The sequence below is a fragment of the Strix uralensis genome, chromosome 8 (genome assembly GCF_047716275.1).
Source record: "Strix uralensis isolate ZFMK-TIS-50842 chromosome 8, bStrUra1, whole genome shotgun sequence".
NCBI classification, from domain to species: domain Eukaryota; kingdom Metazoa; phylum Chordata; class Aves; order Strigiformes; family Strigidae; genus Strix; species Strix uralensis.
The window spans coordinates 12,015,192-12,040,006 of record NC_133979.1 but is presented as its reverse complement, the minus strand read 5'-3'; the positions used below and the strand labels follow the sequence as shown (position 1 = coordinate 12,040,006).

The following is a 24,815-nucleotide window of genomic DNA, read 5'->3' as shown; positions in this document are numbered from 1 at the left end:
TCACGTACTGCTGAGCACGCCTGGGGCACTGGTCACAGGATCTTTAACTGAAGCAAAGGAACATCCCAAATAAATATGTCAACTAAATAAATGACTAAATTAGAGCCGTTTGTGCATGTTAAAAGCCACAACCCCAGAAATCGGCTTTTGCAAACAGAGGGGGGTGGGGAATCTCACAACTTCCTCGGGCACTTGGGGGCTGTCGGAGGAGGTTGTAAAGGAGGGAAGAGCTGTGAGTGCCAGCATCAGCTGCTCAAACATCCCAGCACAGACCATGTCCAGGGCAAAGTCTTCTGCCACTCTCCATAGAGGAAAGAGTGAATAATCCAGACTGGACTTCAGACTCAAGACTGAAATTCAGGAACAAAGTCTGATCAGATGTGGATATAAGCTAGATAGACCACCTTGAGCCGGGGTGCATCATCAGCATCCCATGCAGTACCTGAGTGCTCAGGCCAGCTGCAAACCCTCTGATGAACAGGGCAGCATCTCTTCAGACCTACAAGCAGTTTCCCAAGTAAGGAGATGAAGGAAGGACACAGATAACGCACTTGCAGATAACATGAGACTCAGCGTAGTTGCAGTGCCAGAGTGGTTTGGTCTCGGTGCTGCCTCCCTTTCTATGAGAAGAAAAGGAAGGAAACCGGCAAACATATCCAAGCAAATCTCCCGGGAATGTGCGGCCAATGGAGCCAGCACACACTGGACCCCACCAGCGTATGGGCTTTGTGAGCCCTGCTTAGGCTAAGGAATAGACTCCCTGTGCCAAAACCAAATGCCTGGTCCTGAAAAGATGCACAGTGTCATCATTTAGGGGCAATAATTTAAGTCATACAAACACATTTGAATAAGGAGATCCAGATGAATCTTTTTGAAAGCAGGAAGTCTGTGAAAAGAACAAGCTTGCAAGCAGCAGGGCTATGGCGAGTTGCAGGCTAAGCAATGTGACTTGACAGCACGGACTCATCTCTGGGCACGGCTCATCTGATGCTAGCACCATCGTGCTGAAATAAACCACCTGGAGTCACTCCTTGCAATTGCATAGCCATCACAGAAATAGCAGCCTGGTCCATGCATTTTACAGCCATTACACATATATCCATGACACCCCACAGTTGAACAGACCCCACCAGCCCCATCCAGCATGCTAAGAAAGCTCTTTCTCCAGGAAAGCTGCTTCCTAGTAGTACCCAAATCAAAGAAGATCACAAGAAAAAAATGACTGATCTAAATACAGATGTGTGAACAGCTCAACCTCTCTCAGACTGCACACATTTAGCTAGAGATAATAACAGTAGTTAGCAAAAGGTATGTTACTAAAAGCTGAGTTTTCCCTCCCAGCCCAAGAGGTTTTCATTAATACAGGTCTCAGCCTAGCTCCAGTTAGAGAAATAATTATCAATTCACCTAATATTTGGATAGTGCCCAGAAGAAGCGAGTACAGCATTGTTCTTCTTAGCCACAGGAATTGACAGCTAACCACCCAGTGCAATGAATGACATCTAAAACATTCCCATCCCTGTGGGACCAAAAGGCCCAGCAAACTGGACAGTCTGGTTCTGCTTCCACCCTGAGACTGATGGCAGTATGCCCTCGGCGCTGGACAGTGGGTCTTTAATTGGAGAAAATAAATGCTCCAAATAAATATGTCAACTAAATAAATGACGCATTTTTGCAAACAAGTAACAACCCCAGAAACTGCCTGTGAAGCTGTGTGACCTAAGGACATTCCCCCTCCCCCTCCGCGCTTGTGCTCCCCTCCTTTCACATTAGCACTAGAGAGACTTCACCAAGTTTTTCAAGCACTAGAAGACCTAAGCTCATGCTATAACCTGGGCAGCCTGTTAGCAGCACGGACCAAAGCTCAGCTTCCTGAGCTGGAAGATGCAGGCCTGGTGCTCCAGGCCAGCAGGGATACAGCCACTTGCCTTTAGCAAATGATTGCCATATCGGTCTGGTCTAGTCTGTGTACGCAGCGCTCCCAGCACAGAGAACCACGAGCTCTCACAGCACAGAAGCCAGGTCCCCAGGTAGGTACGGGAAGGAAAACACCCCTGCAACGTCTTTTCCCCAGCTCCAAGCTCATCACCACTTCCCAGCCTGGTGACCAGGCAGGAGTTTCTCCAGCATCTTCTCCAGGTTGGAGTGAACAAGGCACATTTGTCACTCTCCTGGTGAACAGAAGTGCCAGGGACTCTAAGGAAGTATCTCCATTTATTAGGGCCACTGTGCACTTGAGCAGCTCATTTGGTAAACATGCTCTTATGTTCAGTATGGTTGCTCTTGCAAGAGTCAGCCTTTCTCACTGGGGGCAGCTTTGCTTGAGCAAAGAGCTCAGGATTTGGCCCTCTCTCAGGTAAGGGAGGCACATTTCACAACATTCAACATCCCATGATCCTTACAGTTTTTGAACAAGGTCTTTCTGCCTCCCCAAACACTGAAGCTCTCACTCTTCGGGAAGAAAGCTGACTCTCAAAACCAACCCATCAGCCAAAGGCCGTGGCTTCAGGTATGACTGCACCTGAGAGAGAGAAACTTGAAAATGTCTGTGGGATTTTCCAGCCCCCAACACATCTCTAATAAAGTCTGTCCTCCCAGCAGCAGAGATGGGAGCACGCAACCTCCACTCACTCCCAAAATGCAGGTCCCCTTTGGGCAGAAGAGCAAGTGACATCAGGCAGCACGCTCTCCTCCACCAGCCAAGCAAGTCCAAGTCCTCCTTGGACTGTGGTCAGCAGTAGCAGCTCTGCACCACTTTCAGAAAGGTTTCACCACCCCAGGCTCTGATTTCCATCCAGCCCTGCTCCTCCACTCCGCGGGGTAAATGGGGCCTGCAGATGAACGGGATGCAAATAGGAGGTGAGGTGACATGGCTGCATTTCTCCCATTGAAGCTGGCTCTCTCCAAGGCAGCAAGAAGCGCACAGCTTGGCGGTGATAAACGGCCTTGCTTTAGTTATCACTTTCCTTAAGTTAAGGAGAGCAGCCTAGTGATGGATGGGCTGGAATTCGGTTATCAGGGAAGGCTGTCAGCCAGAGTTGCCTATCTCCACACACATTTAGCAGGGCGTCATTATGCGATGGCATGGAGTTAAAATATGACCAAGGGTATTGAAAGAAAAAGAACAGGATTAAAAAAAAAAAGGCAAATTGAGCAACAATAAAGGAGCATGAGGCAAGAACGTTATCGTACTAGTGACACCTTTTATCTCGGTCTGGTTAGCTAGAGCAGGGCACAAATTGGTCCTTCCTCCACTATTGTATCCTCTTGTACAAACAGAGGCAGATAAAATGTGTCACCAGTGCGATAGCATATCAATTTAACCCTAATTATCTAGGGGGTCAAACTAAGAAATAGGGGTTTCTCATTTCAACAGGTTCCTCCGTCTCTGCTCAGAGCCACCACATTAATATGGAAGGGGGAGGGGCAGCCATAATTGATTTCCGTCACTCAGGTGGTCCTGGCATATAAAAAATTAATGCTTGATTCTCCCAACTAATCAGAGCTGGTTAACGTCCATCTGCTTCTGGGTTCAGGATGTCAGGAGACAAAGAAATTGGGCCACTTTCTACACACTGGGTGTATTGATATTGAGCCAGTTAAAAGAACAAGTCCCTCTATGGGAAAGATAAAGGGACATTAAATCTTGTTTTTTATAGACCCAGTCTCAGCCTTCCAAAAAATCCATGCCCTGGAGACCTTGTGTTGTAAGAGATGCAGAACATTTTAATTGTGTCCTGGCCAACCCCACTGCACTAGCTGCAAAGGAGAGGGCAGGCAGGCTCCTGCCCTGGGAATCCTTTGCTGAAGGAGGGCTGGAAAGCCTGGAGGAAACTGCTTGGATGCTGCAGCATACAACAGCAACAGGGTGGCAGCCAAAGAGAAGAGCTGTCAAACCATCTCAGCCTCGCACCCTAGTTCAAAGCAAGGCTGGTCAAGACGTCGTTCTGGACCATGCAGCGCAGAGGTGCTGCTCTGTTCTGATGTGGGGTGAGATGTCTGCCAGGCCAAGAGGAAGGCTTGGGTGCCCTCTCCTAACAGAGAAAGCTAGCAAGGGAATAACATCCTGTGCTAAGGCACCTGAGATGTTTTAGTAGAGAAACAGCACCATGACCGGCAAAGCCACATCTGTCTGCACTGAACCTTGCTGTAGCTGAAGCCAAGTTGGGAATTTAAAGCAATTTAGGTAAACCCACACCCTCCCAAAGAGGCAGCCTTAGGTTGATCCAAACTTGGTTAAAACAGTAAGCCCCAACCAGCAGGGTTCAATGGCCTGGGGACACAAAGGGCTGAGAGCCTGCTCCAAAGCACTGAGGCTGCAGGAGCGTCCCACAGATGCTGGGCCAGGAGGGCTCTGACAGCGCGATGCCACAGCACCCGCACATGAACGGCGTGCCCCGGGCACGCAGAACAGCCCAAGCCATCCTGCAGCCTATGGAAATTGAAGCATGCTGACACATACCTCCACAAAAAAAAAACCACCCCCAAACCCCAACTTCCTAGTCCCAATAATTCAAGTTAGACCAGAGCAGCTTTCCTGCATAACCCAAGACTTTGGCAAGGAGATGTCTCCTCCCCAGTGCTGAGGTCACTATGCCACTCAGTGCAAAGAAACAAGACTGAGCCAGTCTCCCTTCATGCTTCTGTTCAAAGTGAAGGATGGAGGGATGAACCCCCTGCCAGACCTCTGGCACCCCACTCACACGCTCCTCAGCCCCACAGACCTGCCAAGGGTCCAGAGGAGCCCATCTGCCCTTGCTTCCTGCTGGATAAGCCCTTGTCAGGTGACTGCACCCTGTTCTCACTGAACACAGCTATAGCACCATCCCCCTCTGCCCCCCATCAGTGCAGGACAAACCACCCCAGCATGGCTGTACTTAAAATTCACAAGCAGTAACTGTGGAAAGACAATGCATTTGGAGAGGGTCTGAAAAGCCCTGGGCTTTCACAGAAACCCTGAGACAGGTCCCATCTCCCTCCCTCTTTGCTTTCCTTCCACCTTCTCAGTTCTCTCAACCTCCCCCAAACTTGTCACAGTGCAACAAGCCTACAAGCCGCACATCAGCTTTAAATATCAGCATGCGTGAAGCAGGGACATGAGAGCCGGGAAGTGGCAACAGACAGAGCAAGCCTCCATCGCCTGTCAGGAAACACTAATGAATTTCAACACGAGCAGCCATTGCCTCAGACGGGCTAGCGAGAGGAGGAGACGGAGTTACAGCGAGGAGCCTTTGCAGGAGCAGCCTGCCTTTTTTCAAAGCCCCCTCTGTTAATAAATGTCATTGCCAAGCGGGCTGCAGCAGTCCTCAAACTGGGATGGGGTGGGTCGGCGGACAGACAGGCGACTGACAGCGCTCAGGATGCCTGGGCAGTGCAGCCTTTTCTTCTGCTGCATCCCCAGACAGGAACCAGGAAAAAGAAGCAGATGGGACATCGCTGTCAGCATGAAGCTGTCTTCCATTAAGGTCCCAGTACCCAAATAACGACCTCCACAAGGAGTCACAAGTCCAACCCCAACACCCCCCAGTCCCGTTCACTGGGAGGGATGGAGGCCCTACAGAGACCGGCCCTTGGCATGGGCAGAGGGATGCAGAGACATCCAGCCGTACTGCCTGTGCTTCCGGCAGCAGCAAAGGGTTACAGAGCAGCCTGTCCCTTTGCTAACACAAATGCATTCCCGAGGCAGCACAGGAAGAAGCATCCAGCACAGGGCACCGCACAGCAACCGCACTGATGCACAACATGAAGGTCAATGCAAGTCTTCTTTACAAATGTCAACCTGTCATCTCTGGATATTAATGAGGGCTGACCAGCAGCTAAAATGCATCCATGCTCCATTAGTAATAAGAGAGACACGATGCAGGAGAAGAGCACACACCACGGCATGTGGAGGCACCAGTGGGTCTGCAGGGCCCGGGGAGGTGTGGTGACGCACAAGATAACTAGGACCACTCCAGCTGCCTAGGAAGGAAAGCAGTGGCCACACAAACCCCTTCACTGGAGTGTGTGTTATCTTTTTCCATCAATCTTTAATTGGATTAGTGTAATGAGGCCAGAAAACCCAGGCTAAGCAGCGAGGCTAATACCTGGCACTTTCAGACCTTCATTTCTTTTTCTGTGATATCCATTCTGGACAGTGCTGCTTTCTCTCTACCAGGCATATTCCTGCCTAAGAAGTTTAAAAGGCAAGCTGCAAGCCTTAACACTTGGGACTCACGGCAGCACTGGCTGAAATGCCTGAACACCCATCACATGCCAATAGCCAGATCCCTCTTCTTGAAATTTTTGCTGGGTACTAAGAAATCTGGGAGAACCTCAACATCCATGCTTTCCAAGCAGATAGCCTGTGAATGGAAAAGGCTGTTACCCTAGATCGCAACCAGAGCAACATATACACTAGGAAAATAATTCCACCAAAAAGCACACAGGGCAAGTGGCTCGTCATGACTCGCTCGTCCTGCAAAGCACTGCGTGCCTTCCACTGCCATCAACCTTAATGAAACATGAAGGCATTTAACACCATGCGAGATCTGGCCCTTTTATGGGTATCTGTCTGTGCGTCAGCTAGATGCTGGCAGAGATGCTATCTCAACATTAAAAGCAAGGCTGTAACACAGCAGGTATTCAGCCGCCGAGAGAAGATGTTCATCAACAATTGCACACACATGATGCTACAATAAATCTATGGGCTACTGCTTAACAGCTTCTCTTAAAAAGATTCATAGCTCTATTTACTGGGCCTCATTCTGCTGCTATGCATGTGGGAGTAAATCTGGAGTAACTCTACATGGAGTTAGTAAGTAGCCAGTGAGAGCAGGATCAGAATCAAGCCTTTTGATTTTTAAATAACTACTTAATTACCATGCAGGAAACCAGAGCTCGCTGGCTCCATGGTTCAGCTGAGGTTAGGAGTGCAGCAGGCAGAAGCTCTGCACTCCTCCACACCGAGTCCTCCAGATCAGTGAAGGGGTAGAGCAAATGCTCTCACCAGCCCTTCCAGACAGGGAGGATGACTGGGTGGACTTCCCTTTGACATCAGAAATGCATGACGCTGCTCCCAAGGAAAGAGAAACTGGAAAGTCTCCAAGTCTGGGTCGCTCCCCCCCAGCCTTGGGAACCTGACACTATGAAAAACCCTTAAAAACAGATTTCTACACACTGGCTTGCTGTGACAGTCCATCTGCTTACTGAATACAACATCTTATGAATACAAGTGTACAAAATTAGATACTGGGTACATCTGCCACACAGGCATGTTCTCGGTGAAAGTCACCCGTCATGACCACAGGCTGAAGCAGATGAACTTCCAATTTGTCATCAGGAAAAACTCTTCGCTGTGCAGGTAATGAAGTACTGGAACAGATTGGTGGTGGAATCTCCCCTGGAGACATTCAAACTCATCTGGAGAAGCCCCTGAGCAACCTGATCTAAGTTTGAAGTTAGTTCTGCTTTGAGCAGGAGACTGGATTAGAGATCTCTAAATTATTCTGTGATTCACGCTGCAGCGGAGCCTGATTACACAGAGCATGTCCTTTCTCTATCTGTATGGTCTCTTACGAAGTCTTTCTTACAGACACAAATTTAGTAATCGCCCGGTCCTCTGTATACTAGCTGTTTTAAGAGGGAGCGTTCAGACTCCTGCTGCAGCATACTGTAATTACACACCAAGTGAGGGAATGTATCTGATGCAATGGATGCACCCACAACGCATCGTGTCTAAGCCCCCTCAAAACCAAAACACGCATAAAAACTAAGCTAAAATTAAACATGCTTCTCCTCCCACTGCACAACTCCCATTGCAGAAGTATTTCTCCCCAGGAAACCGGAGCATGCAAAGTCTAGAGCAAGATGCTGCTCTAGAACTGAGAAGACACATCTTGTCCCAGTCCTTCCTTAGACCTGCTGTGTGACAGGCAGGAGGAAACCTTTCCTCTCCCATGCCTTGCCTGTCCAGACTATTTAGCGTATAAACTCTTCAGGACAAGGGCTTCTCTGCTATGAGTCATAAACTGTTTAGTGCCTAATGGTAAAGCCTATAGACGCTTAACATAATACAATCATGTCACTTAAAGGCCATTAGTCTCCAGTCTAAACAGCACTTTTCCAGTCACAGAGGGGACCTGCCAGCTCAGGAAGGCAGGATAAGGGACGTGGGTGGCCAGCTGGGTCACTGGACTCGCAGACACCCGACGTGAAGCCCCAAGCAGGACAGAGCCCAGTCAAACAGCATGGGGGAAAGCCATGGCAGTCCTAACAAAGAGCTTTATCTTTTGGGCTTTCTTGAACCACTTGAATCAGCTGAAAGCTCCTGCCTGCCAGGTGAAAAACCTCTCCACCTCCAGCCACAGCTGTATCGCTTGCAAGGGGGGCAGGAGCCCCTCACCCACACAGAGGGTCTCCAGCCCTCTGCATCACCTCTTCCCACTCACTGAAGCAGACCATTTATCTACAAGAAAACATGCCATTCTATCTTGTGACACTGTTCGAACCCCTCTTCTTTCCTGGCACTGTCTCTGCCCTCCTCTGGCACCACATCAACCAGGTCTACTCTCTCAAATGACTTCTGCGATTGCCTCTTCCCTTTAGTGGGGAGAGGGAAGAAAAGAGAAATCCTACAAGGAGCCAGTGGGATGGGGTAAATCCCCTCCCTGTCCCCTCTGATGATACACAACCCAAAATTACGCACACAAAAGCTCCACAGGCTCTCGGCAGAGCCTCCAGGCTGGCAGCAGCAGGGAGTCTGGCACATTGTATAACAGGGTCCAAGCAGAGGTTTCTGTGCAGCTGAAAATTGTATCTGCATGAGGGGAAAGAAGTTTGTCTTCTCCTTGTGGGGAAGAGACTGCTCCCCACCTCCAAGCACAAGCTGCCATTAGTATTTGCTTCGCTGGAGAGAAGGAGCAGCGAATCCTCCAGAGCAAAGGACAAGTGCAGCAATTAGGATGCAGGGGCTGCGGGAGCTGTTTAACAGCACGACCTGGAGGTCAGTGCCGCCGACTCCCAGCCCTGCATAAATATTGTATGAGTTGGGGAGAGGGGCTGTTACAGCCACCCTCAGCGCCAGCCCTCCCCCCCTCCATTGCCACTCTGCATCTAGCTAGATACGCCAGCAACATTATTTACAGATGTGACAGTCGGAAAAATCACTTGAGTAACTAGGGGAATGGGAAAAGAGGGCTGCTTGGTGGAGCAGGCGCCTGGGAGCAGGCTCCCACGCGCACCTTCTGCTTCTCCTTCCAGGGGAAATTGCCAAATTGCGTGGGTAATTGCCAAATGGCTCGGCCTGTTCTCAAACCGGAGAATGAAATACCACCAAGAACAAGGAGAGGCTGTGAGCTCCCCTCTCAGAGGCCGCCCAGGGGTTTGATTATCAGTGCTGCTGAAGGACGCTTCAGTCAGCAGCTGCTTTCCAGTTTCTTATCAGTATCTCTGCTAGACCCTCCCTTTGGAGGGAGCTTTACAGCAATATAATGAGAGGCTTTATAGAGAGCTTCCCCTCACACTCTGTTCGTGTAGCTCTGCAGAAGGGCTCCTACTCCAACAAAGCCACAGCAGCCTCATCCCTGCAGAGACTCCCCCAGCTGCTCTGTTTGGTACCAACCACCTTCTTCACCCATGACCTGTCTGCTGTTTGTTCTCTGAAGGATCATCTTCACCTGCAGCTTCAACCACACTGATCAGCACCATCTCTACTGCATCCTGGAAGGATCTCTCATTCCTCTGCCCACCTTTTTGCTGGAGATGCCAGTCGACTGCCCTTTTGCCATGATGATCTACAGAAATACAAACCTACTTTCAGGTTCACCAAGACTGGAGGCTCCCAAGGACAAGGACACAGGCCCTTCTTTAACTGCACCAGCAGCCCATGAATACCTAGGGGCACACAGCTAATAAACATCACTGCCCTGGGCAGCACACAAGGGCTGCAACATAGGAAACACAGCCTGGATGTGCTTCTGCCCATGATACCCCTCCAGAAATTCCTCCACTACTCTGTTGCTGGATCGAGGGAAGGCAGAAGCCCAGTCTTACCATTCTCAGCTTTCCTGAACTCACTGTGCAATTAATGGGCTTAATTGTTGATGGCAAAGCCAGGGAAGGGAGGAAAGAAAGAAAAAGCCAATGAGAAGGGAATGATGCAGAGGTGGCAGGCGCCAAAGGTCTCCGAAGATCTTCCCTCAGCCTAGAGCAGAGAAAGAGCCCCTAGCCGCTCTGCTGCTCCCACAGCCCTGCTCTAATGCTCCCTGACATGCCTCTGAAGACAGCGAGCTGTTTGCAGTCACCACCGTGATTTGTTAGTAATTATTTTCACGGTGTCACATTGCTGTCACTCTCTTAACAAAGAGACAGGCAGCCTGAGGCTGCCTGCGAGAAAGAACCAGCAGAGAAAAGGAATTGTCAGGCACCCAGGGATCCTCTTTGCTTCCTGGGTTTCACAACCAGAGTCCTTACCAGCTTCTGAAGAAACTTCTGAGAAGTAGCAAGTCAGAATCATCCTGGTCACAGCAAGAAGAATTAATTACTTAGCCTCCTCCTAATTTCACCTTATCTGTAAATCCAGTGCAAGACCCAGGTGCTTAGAGTCCCTTAAGCCAGCGATTTGCTTCAGGCCTCCAGCAAACACAAAAAACTTTGGCAGTTGATGACTTTTAGCATTCTCCTTGCAAGCTTCCATTTCTTTTCATGTGGTCTTGCCATTAGACTGCACTTCCCAAGCATGGCAACCCTGATGACAAACCCCTGCCTAAGTCTATCACCCTCACACACACTAACCCTCCACACCAGCCACGTGTGCTCTCCCTACACCAGTCTCATTAATTCTGGCACATTGCTGTGCTCCACGTGGCAGCAACATTTTACTTGGCATTTCACAATGCCAGGGGACCTCAGCAGCTTCCTCATGCCCAAAACGCACAGCCTAATGGCTTGCCATCTCTGTTTTCTCATACGCAGCATGGTGACCTGACAAGAACCTCCCCTTGAACCACCTCCCATCCATCCATCCATCCATCCATCCATCCATCCATCCATCCATCCATCCATCCATCCATCTCACACCTGCTGTGCAACCGCAGCCATCCATCCTTCGGCTGACTTATCAGTCCAAGGTAATCACTCCTTTTCCAGTATGTGTGGAGCCTGCTTACGCCCCCAAGGAATGGAAGCTATTTTGGCACCTGAACTGCCACACAGTATAAGGATATAGAGATGGAAGTCTGAGACACCTGGCCAGCCAGCCCTTAAAGCACCCTTGATCTCTATGCAGAAAGCAAGTGGACTTCTTCCAGAGCAATTCCAAGTTTGAATTACTCCCAGCAGAAGCATTCTTCTCCCGCCTACTTACTGATGGCACACAAGGGTCAGTCCCTGCAGCCGCGGGGAGACTTGGGTATTAATTCACCCTCTTAGCACAGGGAGAGTTTGGAAATATTAAACCTCACAGTCTAAGCAAAACCCTCCTGCAATTAACTGCATGGAAGAGCACTGACTCAGAGGGCAGCTCCTTTTCAGGGGTCCTTTTAATAACCAAGAAATGGCACATACATGCTGTGAAGAATTAGGATCACCATTGGGAAGCTAAATGGTCCATAAAATGTAACAGTTCTCTTCAGAGCTGGGAGCACAGCGAGCTGGAGGAAAGGTCTTGGCAACCTCCCACCAGCCTCCTCCCTCCGCCTGGTTTGCTGGGGACACAAGTGACTCCAGGCAGGGACGAGGAGCTGAACTCAGCTGGTCCCCAGGCACCTCCAGCACGCTGGCCACCGGTCAGCACAGAGACCTGCCTCAACACTCAGATGGAAAAACCGAAGCAGGGAAATTAGAGATGACCAAGAGGCACCTACAGAGGGAAGATGAAGGGTGTCCCAGAGTGCAGGTGCTGGGCAGGGGGAAGGAGAAAGCCCTGCTCAGAGAGAGGCAAAGCTGGTGGGACAAAGGCAGAATGGGCAGCACAAGCTTCCTGCACACAGCCCTGCCAGAACATCGCACTGCTTCCTAAGTTTTCTTCCCCCCAACTCCTCTATTCTGTTCTTTCTTCTAGTACCACCTCTATGTGCCTCACATCACTGCTAACACCTGGTCCAGACCAATCTCTGAGCACAAGACACCGTCTTCGGGGTGCCAGGCTGAGGGAAGCACCCTGGCCAAACACACAGAAAAAGGTGATGACAACATGGAATGGACTCAGCTCAAAAAGTTAGTCTGCAGCTCTGGCATCCTCCTGAGAGTCTTGCACACACCCAAACATCCACTCCTCAGGATACGGAGAGTCGCTGGACAAGGCACATGAGAATATGCTGGAGGGAAAATACCAGGGATGACCTCAAGATGGCCCAGTAGGTCTTTGCCAGTCAGGAGCTTCAGGAGGAAAGAGACTGAACCCATCCAGGAAAATGGCTCCCAACAGGAAACAAACATGCAAACAAAATAAAATGCTTTCAAGAAAGCTACCGACTCACACAAGGCTTGAATAGAACAAGTGAAAGGGGAAGGATGCGGCTCCCAAGCTGGCAATACTTTTCAAGCAGAGCTCTCTAAGCAGAGAAGCCATGAGAACACCACTCCCAGACAAGCCACTGGGAGGGCAGCACTGGTGCCAACACACAACTGCTTTGCTTCAGCTGAGAAGAAGAGCTGGGATCCAAAGGGAGACAGCTAACATTTTAGCCCCAGCACGAAACACTACGTCTGTCTAATGCCATAAAAATTAAGCTTTTTGAAGTAATAAAGAAAATTCACACTTTGTGAAGCTAATCCTATTTTCCACACATGCTGTAGACAACAAAACTCAGATGGCAAACAGCCCTTCAGTGGTTTATCCTCTGTAGTCCCCAAGCCAACCAGCTTTTCGGTTCCCCAAGGCACAGGATAACCACGATGTTGAGTTGCTATTAGAGGGCTGTCTCATACAGAGGCGAGGGTGTGCTTTTTACCAAATATCCATTGTAGACCCATTGATTCTGAAACTGTTTTGCCTGAATTCATTACAACACTGGACATGGAATTCACCTTAGCAATTCCTGTTGCAGAGGGGATTATGGTTCCTTAGTGTATGAGCAGATGACACCGAGACCAACAGCCTGTTCAGTTCAGCGTGACTGTTTCCAAACGCAGCTTGAGTTAAGTTACCCAGGGATGTAAAATCCACCTTCTCCATTCATTACCCCATCCCAACAGTTCAGTGCTGGAAAGAAAGTACTTGATGCAATGCCTGTCTCATTCTCCCCTACACTGTAGATTTATTCGAAGTTTCTCCACCATCTTCCATGCTGCTTCCAACTTTTTTGGTCCTAATTTCCAGGCAGCAGAGTCTGTGCTCCCCAGAGTGCATCAGGTATCACAGCTCAATAAATCTGTGACCACTACAGCCCAGACTATGACAAATGTCTTTACTATGACGTGACAGACAAGTAGCAGACCTGAAGTCCATTGCATGATGACTCCTGTGCAAAGATTCCATGTCCAAAGCTTAACCCCAAGGCATTCCCACAGTCACACATCTTGGACAACATAACTTGCAGAAGCTCATGCAACCAACAGGTTTCAAACAAAGGCAAGAACAGGAAACAGCCAGGGGAATCGCTGTAGAATGATAACAAAAGTCAAGTGTACTATGTTCATTTTAAATAAGAGTGTACAGAGGGGAATCTTAAAATCCAAAATTTGTTTTGCAAATAAAGTGATATCATTTCCTTTAAAAACAAAAAGCTAGACTGCAGGGTCACAGAAGTGAATGGGGTCAGTGCTACTCCCTGTAAGTGCTAGAGAAGAGCATGCTCACAAGGCTGCCTTGCTTAGCTGCAGCAAAGCACTTTAGGATGTAATTACATGAACAACTCCATCAGCAAAGCTGACTCGAAAGGTTCCTGACCCTGGATACTCAGTCCCATCCCTGCACTGTAGTTCACACCACTCTCTTCCTTCAGCCAGTATAACCATGTGAAGAGATACACCATAGGCTTGGTCAGCAAAATGATCCCCACTAAAAGTGACAACAAGCTAATCCAAAGATCTTAGCTGGAAAGGAACCGGTTTATTATTTTTAAACACAGATTACTATGTTATCTTTCCATTTTCAGCTCTTTCTTTGTTACTCTCAAAGCCACCCTCTGAACATACCTTCTGTCCTGGTGCCACCCAACCAGCCCACCCTACAACTTCTCCTGCCTCTCCCCACAGCTACCCAAGTGGCCCCACTCACTCCATTCAATGTCTGCCTGCAATTTCTCCCCCAAGCAAAGACTACCAACCCCCTCCCAGTCCTGTGATAAAGAACAGCATGCACAAGGGACACTAACACCATCAATCCTTCTTCATTCATGACCTAAGGCTGATCTCAAACCAGGTCTCCAGGACAGAAGGCTGGAAAGACCAACCCATTACCACACTTGGAGCTGGTCTGGGAAGGCAAGTATCCTCCCAGCCTGTGTAACTTGCAAAGAAAGAATTAAAACAGTAAGATAAAATTAAGCAATGGTATAATTTACTGCTCAGAATTTACTAATATGCAACCTAGGAAGAGCACCAAGGGCTATAAACATTTCAAGACACTTCACTGTGTTTTATCACTATATTAGACAGTACTTGCCTTTTAACACTTATTTAAGAAAATAAAAAACTTCTGAGCAGTAGTTTCCTGTAAAGACATAAATTAGCATGTTCTGATCAGCCACAGTAAGTGCAGTACAAGCATCTTCAGGTCAGAGGTATACAGACCAAAGCCTACATTCATTTTTACCTATGTTCAGTGCATGTGCAGAATGATCCAAAACTGGAAGGAGAAGGATTAACTGATGCTGTTGACATTAAGGTGCAGGTCTGAGATGCAGCACATGTGGCTTCAGCTCTTTTCTCTGCCTTTGCCTGCCTGCATAACCATAGGCATATCACTTAACCTCACTGTATCTCAGCTCTGTAGCTATGAACACACAGTAAAAACCTTCTTCAGTTGCCAAGATTAATTCACATTGTGCTTAAGAGCAGGCAAACCAGTTCCATACATGGAGGGAGGCAATTCGACATTTCAGAGGAGCTAAACCACACTAAAGAGCTTACATTACAAGGGCTCAACCCTTGCAGACACCAAGTACCCTCTTTTCCACTAAAACTGTCTCCTGCAGTCAGCAGCTCCCTCAGCCCTTCAGAGACACGTTACCCTCACCACCCAATGCCACATCAATGCAAGTTGCTTAATGAGTAGTGGCAGTTCCACCCTAGGTGCAGGATAAGGTCCAAGCACTAAAAGCAGACTATGCCAGGTATCTGAATCCATCCCTGGAGCTGTTAAACTTGGAGGATAGCTCCTTGCAACAGGCTAAAGGAATCCTCCCGCTGAGCACTCACAGGCCTGAGGACCGTGTGCCTAACGAGGCTGTATCCCCACTCATATTTTAGCTTGGCAGGTCTGGTGCTCCTTTCATCTTTTGCTTCAGGTAGCTCTCTTTAATTAATAACATTTCTGTGTCGACACAGGGAACTTTCCTCCCAGAATGAATGGCCCTCTCTCATTAGAACCACGACTTGTCATGATGTATTCAAGAGCAGGAGTGTGATTCATTCCCTTGTCTGGGAACGAGGGGTGTTGCTGGGGGGTGCGGGGGGAGAAGAGTCTCTGTAATGAGTGACTGATATTTGCTGAAGTTGATATGCGACTCTGTCGGCTTGAACTGCCTTGTCAGGACAAGCCTTCAGAAAGGTGATGTTCCTACTCAAGAGGTTTTCCTCATTAAAGAAATTGCATCTTAACAAGAGCGAAGGGGAGGGGTGGCAGGAGAGCTGCTGTCTCCCCGACTCCAGCCTGGTTCACACACACCGAGCGCTGAAAGCTGGTTGATCCAAGCACAGCCAGCAGAGGATCAGTTCTCCATTTCTGAGCCCTCTTGTGCAACGGGCTCTCTCCAGCAGCAACCTAGTCCCTCCAACAGGGACTCTCCTTCTGATGGTGCACCACAGCCATGACAAAGCCTTTGGTGGCATGGCAAGAACCTCGACTCATGCTGAACTTCCATGAGCCCTTCCCAGATGCTTGGTGTCCTCTTCTGGGCAGCCCACTCCCTGTGACTAGTGCTCCCTGTTGTCAGAGGGAAGCCAGACAAACAGCTCTGTGACCTTCCAAGGAAGTTCCAATGTTCACGAGAAATCAAGTCTGTAGCCACAGTGTCTCATTCCCTGAAGAATCCTGAGCTGAGCAGAGGCTTTGCAGGTCCTTTAGCAGCTGAGTTTCCATTTGAATCCTGCAGACTCAGATACTGCTGGACACCATCAGCAGAGAGCAGTACCTTGACAATCCTATACCTCTGGTGCTTCTGAGCTAGGAGTGCTACACATATTGCAACTCCTGGCTTTGACAGGACTGTCTCCCCACCTTGTCCCCACATCCACCATTGACAGGCTTGTAGATTCCTCCCGCCATCCAGCTTTCTCACCACACTGTACCTCCCAGTGCCACCTACTGGAAGCACTCACAATAGACAAGCCTGTCCAGAAGATACCATGTCTCTGCTCTTCAACAGCACGTGCAGACAGAAGCCAAACTAAATGCCCAGGTCATTGCTGGAGAAGCCAGGAACAAGGCTGCACGGTGTCCCACCAACAGATGAGCTAAGGACAATGGAGGACAGGAACTCCAAACCACAGAAGACACTGGGTAAGAGGAGTGCAGCTTGTTTCACAGGCAGCTGTGCAAGCAGCTGTCATTACTAAGGAAGCTGAGAAAAGGAGCAGCAGAGTTAGGAGGGGACCTGCCCCAAATCACTGCTCCCTAAGTCAGGAAGTGCTGCACTCACCTCATTGTCCTGAATTACTCTGGAACTCAGTGGGGTTTCTACCATGCAATGCCTCCAGCATCACACTCCTCCAAGCATGGACAAGCAGCAGTGCCTCCCCTCCCACTGTCCCAGTGCTTTCCATGCCCAATGTGTGGTTTCAACACAGTATCAAAGGGCACCAGCTACACCGCAAGTATTGTAGGGAAGCATGGGGCGATTCCCTGGAATATCTCCTAGATGTTCCACATCTCTGAGGCTCTATCTCCCTGCCTGAGCAGTCTTGCTTCAGCTCTCTGCCTTCCCTCTTTAAAAAGAGATGCTCAGTTCTGCTTTGCTAAACCCTATTTGGCAATGTGTCTAAACACACGCAAACTTAATTAGTTCAGGAGGGAGACTCGGCATTTGTGGTGACGGATAAAAGTAATGGGAAATGAGACAAGTCAGAGCTGGCAGGGAGTTCTCACTCAAGCCTCATTCACTGGCACAGCACTAATCAGATGTGATGCTACACACTGCGGCACCCAATCGGCGACGGAGGCGTGATGTGCTACTCACCAAGCGGCTGCAGCCAGACTCCCGCTATCCATGTGGTTGGAAACACAAAATGTATTTTCTGCTTTGCCCTGGAGATGTTTCAGGATTGAATTCTGAAGTTAATGGTTTAAAAAAATTTTTTAAAAGGAAGAGGGAGAAATGAACCACTCGCTGCAACCTCGTGGCCAGGAGTGGAGTCTTCTGTTCCAGCTGACTAGTGAGGCACAATCCATGCGAGAGACCAATGCAATTGGCAAACGGAGGATCTCTGCTCCAGAACTGCACGTCCTGCTGAATCAGTTCACCCCACAACCCCTATGGCTCACCAGAAATGGGACTCATCTTTACTTCTATTTGCCCACTGTAGAGCTCTGAAGCAAAAAAAAAAAAAAATTCCAGAAGGTTGCCCACTCCACACAGACACCAAGTTAGGATGTCGTTATCTGGGAACCTTGTTATCCCACTGTGAAAGTGATGGAAAGATAGACTTTGAGCAAAGATAACTCTGTTCCTCACAACCATCACCAAAAGCGGTAAACTGGACTCTCAGAAGAGCAATACAGGAGTAAAGAACTGAGGAAAGAGAACAGATGAGAAACAGAAGTTTAGCACATCCCTGCAGCTATCTTTGTGCTAGTCTCTAATAAAAGTTTAAACACGATATGTAAAGAAAAATAAGCCTCACTCTTAATTTAAACCAGTAACACAGGAATTGGCAACATATACCAGCTCGGGACACCACCCCAGCAGAGACCCAGATTTTGACTCAAAAGCTCACATACCACACTCCTGTCTGGAGCATGGCAAATTTCTCATCTCCACTAGCACTTGTACTGCTGCTTCGATCCTCATATCTCATGTCTCACTAATCACACCAAGAAGAGGCAAGGAGCTGCCACTGTACAAAGACCACTCTGCAGGGAAGAACCAGTGCTGATTGCTCCCAGGCTGTGTGCAGTTTATTTAGGCTTCTGACTTGGGGAAACCAATGTCACGCTGAAAACCAAGTAACACTACTAACGAGTTGTGGATGTCAGTTTAGCATTGGATGTGTCAAGCCCATGCTTTACCCGTGTGATAACAACAGGAGTCTTTATGCAGCACTCTGTAGAAATGAAAAGCTGAAGTAAGATTATAGGAATCCAAGCGAATTCAGTACAATATGACATTCATCTGAAAACACCTTACAGATTAGATTCATCTAATTCTTAGACATTTAACTCCATTTCTTTTAAATAACATTTTTAGGTTGGTGGTCTAGCTATTTTCATAACAAAACACACACATACACTGACACTTGCAGATCCCAGTGCAGGCCCCCATCTGGTACTTTCCAGATACAGTCGTCCAGCTGATGAAGACGACCTTAACGATAAGAACACCAACGAAGCATGCCAGACATGGCTTGTACTCTCTGGAAGACTACTCTGTGGTTCGCATCCAGTTAGTGCGCTAAGATGACAGAGAGAAAGCCTTGCATGTGGAAGTCAGGTAAGCACTACTGCTTGATTTGGCTGTACAGAGTTCCATGGTTGTGCTCAGAAATACCCATCCCTTTGAAAAGTATATTGGATAAAAGACAAAACATCACAAAGCTCCAGTTTAAACCTTTCTTGGGGTTCTGAAAGGATTCATTTGCTATAGGGAATATCCTAGGCAGTGATCTTGCACTATACCCAGCACCTACCTGTCTTCTTAAACCACCCTCCACTACCACTTATGCATGGCAAACAACAATTTTCCTAAGAAACAAAGACTAGGGACAGTCAGAGGCTTGTAAGGACAAAGATGTACACACTACAGGCAAGCATGGAGCAATAAAGCCCAGAAAAATCTCCCTCCCCTTCCATACTCACATCACTTTCAAATCCCAGTCTCCACAGGTCACAAAAATCGACTTGACGCTAGGATCTAAGAGGCCTTCCTTTGCCATCCACTCGTCAACCCTCTGAAAGGAAGGCAAGAAAAGGGGATGAGTTTTGCAGAGACAGGCCGAGCCACAACAGTTAAACTCAGATAAGCTGCTTGCAATCAAGAGAGAAGAAAATTGTGATCTTATCCACCCTCTCCCTCTCTCTCGTCTCTCTTTGCTTGCCATCTCAACAACAGCACGTTTGGACCTTTGAAGATTTCTGATAGGAGACATCAGGCAACCAGAGCAGAGATGATCTTATCAGACACCGCAGCAGCTCTGCTTGTGGAGGGAAGTTGTGCTGCTTTAACGGGACAATACAACCACACTGTTACCTGGCATTCCTCCTCCACTTTTCCTCTCCCTGTACCAAATCAGCTCATCGTGAGTGTAACTTGTATCCCCTCCAGTGAGGGGAAAACATGGGCATCCCAGGACAGCATCCCTCACCTACAGCATTTCTCACATGCTCCAACTCATACAGCTCCAAAGGGATATGGGAGAGGGGGCGAAATGGAAGGGCTGGGCACACACAGGCACTGTGTGGCAGTAACAAGCAAAGCCACATGTCCCCTTCCTCTTCAGGCTGGGTCTCTTTCCTCCTTACAGTTCTGGGGAGGTGCTTGTTCAGGGTACAGTGTGGATTTAAAGTGAATCCCCTATTCCGGATCAACTTCTCATAGGGACAGATGTTCTGGATCCACTTCAGAAATGGGCCATGTTAATCTGGAGGACGCACATTTGTTTCGGGGACTAGCCAGGAGGAACTAACCTCAACTAAAACCCCTGTATAGACACTTATTCCAGCTAAAACTAGCAAATGATGTACCCAAAATCTTCCGGTGGCAGGTGACAGGCAAGCAGCAGCTATATGCCGCCTCACTAGCAGCATTTCCAGTGCTTCGGCAAGAGAAATCCCTCGTCTTTTTCCTCACTTGACACCTTCCGCTCCTGAGTAAATTAGCATGCACCAGAAGCTGCCTGACCCAAATCTCATTTTAATCTAGAAACATGATGCTGTATGAACACATTTTTAGTCCAAAACCAAAAAATCTACAGAAATGTTTCCACACTCTAAGAAGTTCCTGTAGAAACAGAAAGAACCATTTTCTGTAATACTCCAGCGGCGATGTACGTACACCCATCCAGGCAAAGAGGGCTCTCTTTCCTGGGGAAGCAGGCACAGACATCCGTATGCTTACAGACAGACACCGCCACTACCTGCTCTCTGGAGAGCACCAGAGAGAGCTGGGGGTTTGCATGGATGCAAGATGTCACTTGCACAGAGCACCATCTTTGGCCTCATGTCACTGCTTCAGCCTTTCCGGCAGAGGACGGTGCTTCTTTCTGCAACCGATTGTACAACAGCCCTCTGGGGTAAAGCTCCCCGCAAAGCAGCATCCAGCCTCTCAGCCACACTTCTGCCTCCCTTGGGCTGCTGGGATCTTCCAGCCAGCCCTGGACAAGGCTCCCCAGAGCGAGGGACAGCAGCAGTAACCCTTCTAAACTCCCTGATGTGAGCACCCATGAAGTGCTGTCTCCATGGAGGATTTTAAAGCCTTTAATTTGATTTCCTCAGATAAGCAATTGTTGTAATTATTCTGATTAGGAACAATTAGGTAACACAGCAGTGGAAATCCTGACAGAGACAATGCATCGAACACCAACCTGCAGCCCAAGTGGGCTGTGCTTGAGGAGGTTTCCTCCACTATTTGACTACCAACAAAAGCTATTGATGGAGAAATACTTCCGAGCTAATTAAGCCCTAAATGCTGTAGGAATTCAACATTAAGCAGATGGCATTATTAGGGCTATATCTGCATTCGCATATCCTCTAGATTAGATTTCAGAAGCATTTTCATTCTATACTACATGTATTATTGAGCATTTAAATAGGTAGAAAAAATTAATTTAATAAAGTGAAAGAAAACGAAGGCAGAAGCTCCCGAAGCAGTGGTCTTGAGCACTGTCTTGGTGCTTTAAAACTGGCTCAAGCAAGAATCGCCTCTTCTCCTATCTACTGGCAGGAGTTTGGATATCTTGTCAGCACCCTTGACATGAACAGCTGGAGATGACAGATCAATGGTTCAATACTCTCAGCAGTGTGTCACCAACGTGACAGCAAATGTTATTCTAATGAAGCTGTAATCATAGTCAAATTACGCGGTTCGATTCTCAGCAAGGGGAGGGTGCAGGGAAAGAGATGAAGAGGGGACAACAGGACCAGAGGTCAGAGTTCAGGAACTAAAGGTTACTCTGCTTACCTCAAGCACTTGCTGGAGGCTTGGCTGCCCATCCACCATGCCTTGAATAATCCCAGTCAGCTGAAATGAGAGACAAACAGAAAGCAGGCATCAGAGCAGCACTCAAAAGATCGTTAGAGAGGTCTCTTCTCCTGTCCATCTTGCTGCAACCAAAACATGCTCCTGTGACCCATATGGACATTGCCGAGGAGCAAGACACAGCAGAGTGACCCTGGCAGCTCCCCAGCCACAGGCAAGGGCACAGCTTCAGCCCAAACACAGAAATGTAGGGGGGCTCCTACCCACGCCATAAACCAGCAAACTCAGCAGGGCAGGATCCACCTGGGGAGCAGTGGTGCCCTCTGCTTCATGTATCAGCAAGATTTCCAAAATGCTCTTTCTCAACATGCATTTCACCAGTTGTGATGTTGCCTTGACTTACACAGGCAGCATTTACTGGGGTCTCTGGTCATTCTCCTGCTATTGTGGTGACACCAAAATTGCAGAGTGTTAGATGAACAGAACAGACCACTATTGGTGAGACCCAGAGCAGACCCAGTCATCCACCCCACACTGGGCTGCCAGCACGTGCGCTTTCCCACAGTCCACTGCAGCATCCCTCTGCATAACAACTGAATGAAATCTGAAGAAAACCACTTTATTCCAGAACCCTGGTCTACTCTGTTTTTCAGGAGATTCCTTAGGAACTGGTCCTGTCAACAGAGAGTCCTACTGACTGTACCTGGACTGCTTGGCTGTTTAAAGCTAGACACACACATAAAAAGATGCAGTCTCATGGGCCTCTGCCTGTGTCTGCCCAGGATAGCTTGAGGCACATGGAAAATAGATAATTTTTCTGTCTGCCTTCCAACTGACAAAACTGTCTTTTAACATATTGAATATCGGAGGTCAGTAGCTTGCCATCAATGCACCCAAGTAATTAAAAAAATCATTATTAAAACAAGCGCACACTACAGGATTTCACTTCATATGGCACTCTCCTGAAGCTACACATCTCACACGTTTTCATAAAATAAAGGTCAAACACAGCCTAGGAGCATGCCCTGCTGCCTGCACACACATCCACGCCTCCAGAAGCCATAGCATCCCATTGAAAGGTGCTGACAGCCCCCCCCCCCCACTCAGGAGTAACTCTTCCATGCAGACCAGCTCAAACTACTCGTAAAACATAAGTCCTCTCACAAACCACAGGGCTCTCCTTTATTAAATGTGTGGCAACTGGAAGAAGCTCAATGTTTCTACCTTTCCGTTTCTTTGGCTGCTTGGCTTAGAGCACTGAACTCAGAGGAAAGGAAAAAAAAAAAGAGATTAAACTCCAATTAAACTGTAATTACATTTAATGAATACCAAATACCTGACTCACTGAATAAGCTGTAAGGGAAAAGATTATTTTCTCATAGTGACTTCCATGGAATGGTAATATATACCTTTTAGGGAAAGTATTTTAATTTTAAGAATGCAGAGTTCCTCTAGGTGGGTTTCTCAAGTTCATCAAGCCATTATGAGGTGGAATTTTAAGGAAGTGGAGGGACGCAGATACTCTTTTATATTCCAGAAACTGTTTTTATATTAATCTGTATTTTAATTGGGTAACAGCTGCTACCTACAGACTTCCCATACTATAAGAGGCAAATAGGTTTGAGAGATTAATGCACAGCTCTTTAGAGCAGTTTTTAAAGCTCACTGGCTTGTTTTTTGATTTTCCTGCCATCGTTTTCTCCATGCATTCGCCTGGCAGAGGTGGACAGCTCACCTACTGCAAAGTGCTGGCTCTACCTCTCAGAGAGCAGCACAAATCAAACCTCTAGAAGTGGCTGAAAGATGAGCTTTGGGAAAGGATCATAGGATCATACAACAGTTTGGCCTGGAAGGAACTTTTAAAGGTCATCTAGTCCAACCCCCCAGCAATGAGCAGGGACATCTTCAACTAGATCAGGTTGCTCAGAGCCCCGTCCAACCTGACCTTGAATGTTTCCAGGGATGGGGCATCTACCACTTCTCTGGGCAACCTGTTCCAGTGTTTCACCACCCTCATCGTAAAAAATTTCTTCCTTACATACAGTCTCAATCTACCCTCTTTTAGTTTAAGACCACTATCCCTTGTCCTGTTGCAACAGACCCTAATAAAAAGTCCCTCCCCATCTTTCTTATAAGCCCCCTTTAAGTACTGGGAGGCCGCAGTAAGGTCTCCCTGGAGCCTTCTCTTCTCCAGGTTGAACAACCCCAGCTCTCTCAGCCCGTCCTCACAGGAGAGGTGCTCCAGCCCCCTGATCCTTTTTTTGTGGCCCTCCTCTGGACCTGTTCCAACAGGTCCATGTCTTTTCTATACTAAGGATGACAGGCAACCATTTGGTATCACGGCCAGCACTGATGTAAACGGCTTCTACCACTCCACACACCTTCAGGACTGCATCTGTTCAGCACCGCATCGCTGATGGGCATGGGAGGGCAGGGTGAAATGAGCTCATCCAGACGTTTCCCATCAGGAGGGAGGGGTGGGAAAACAAACACAGAGGCCCCATCAAAGTCACTGCTTGATCTTGCCCAAGACTCCTTCCCTCCTTCTCTGCCAGGCCAAGCAAAGTACCAACTTATCCATACCAGAACACATTGCCAAGCACACATGCATGCAAGAATCATGCTACAGAATCACACACATGAATACAAAGGGATATACCCGCTCCACAGGTAACATTTCAATAAAGGTCAGAGAGTGCTCAAAAGGGACCAGATTTTTACTCTCTCACCCTTTCTGATCCTTTCCATTATCAGTTACATCCATCTGTAACACCCAACCTAGTGCACTGGGTCTCTGCAGCATTACCTGGTCTTGCAGCTTTGATAAAGTATAAAAACATAAAACTGCACAATTGTAAAGTTTCACCAGTGATCCCAAGAAGCACATGGTACTTAAAAACATAAACAAGCTATAAGGCATTTATCTTTTTGTACTTTTATTGCCTGTTCCTTCAGGAAAAAAATCAATAAAAATTAATCATAAAAAGAGAGCGAAGTACCATAGAAAAGCCTGTACAAGCACCTTCTGTGTAGAGGGAACCTTTCACTTAAGCTCCTGTCACGAACCTTCTTGGGCATCAGACAAACCACTCGCATCTTCCAAAAGACCATGATGAGCTTTATATAAGTAACAGCAGCTTTTAACCATTTGCAAGCACTTTCCACCTTCTCTGTCTAAATGTCCAGCACACCCCTCATCACAACCAAGCCTCACGACCTGTTGTTTTACACAAGGTCAAGAGAAAGGGGACCAGATGAGGGCTACCGAGTGAGCCAGCACTGAAGTCGTGCTCCTGGCCATTGGTGTGGGGAGTCGAAGGA

The 24,815-nt window shown here is 48.0% G+C and overlaps 1 protein-coding gene across 3 annotated transcripts in view; it reads right to left on the bottom strand.

Annotated features, from left to right (window-relative positions):
- The window catches only part of ERI3 (ERI1 exoribonuclease family member 3), a 136,073-nt gene that overhangs the window by 83,154 nt on the left and 28,104 nt on the right, over positions 1-24,815 (bottom strand). For all 3 annotated transcript variants that reach the window (XM_074876242.1, XM_074876245.1, XM_074876244.1), the window contains exons 4-5: positions 21,477-21,536; positions 19,157-19,248 (exon numbers count right to left, since the gene is read on the bottom strand). In XM_074876242.1, coding sequence (XP_074732343.1) covers positions 19,157-19,248; positions 21,477-21,536 — 152 coding nt within the window. The remainder of the gene's footprint in view (positions 1-19,156; positions 19,249-21,476; positions 21,537-24,815) is intronic.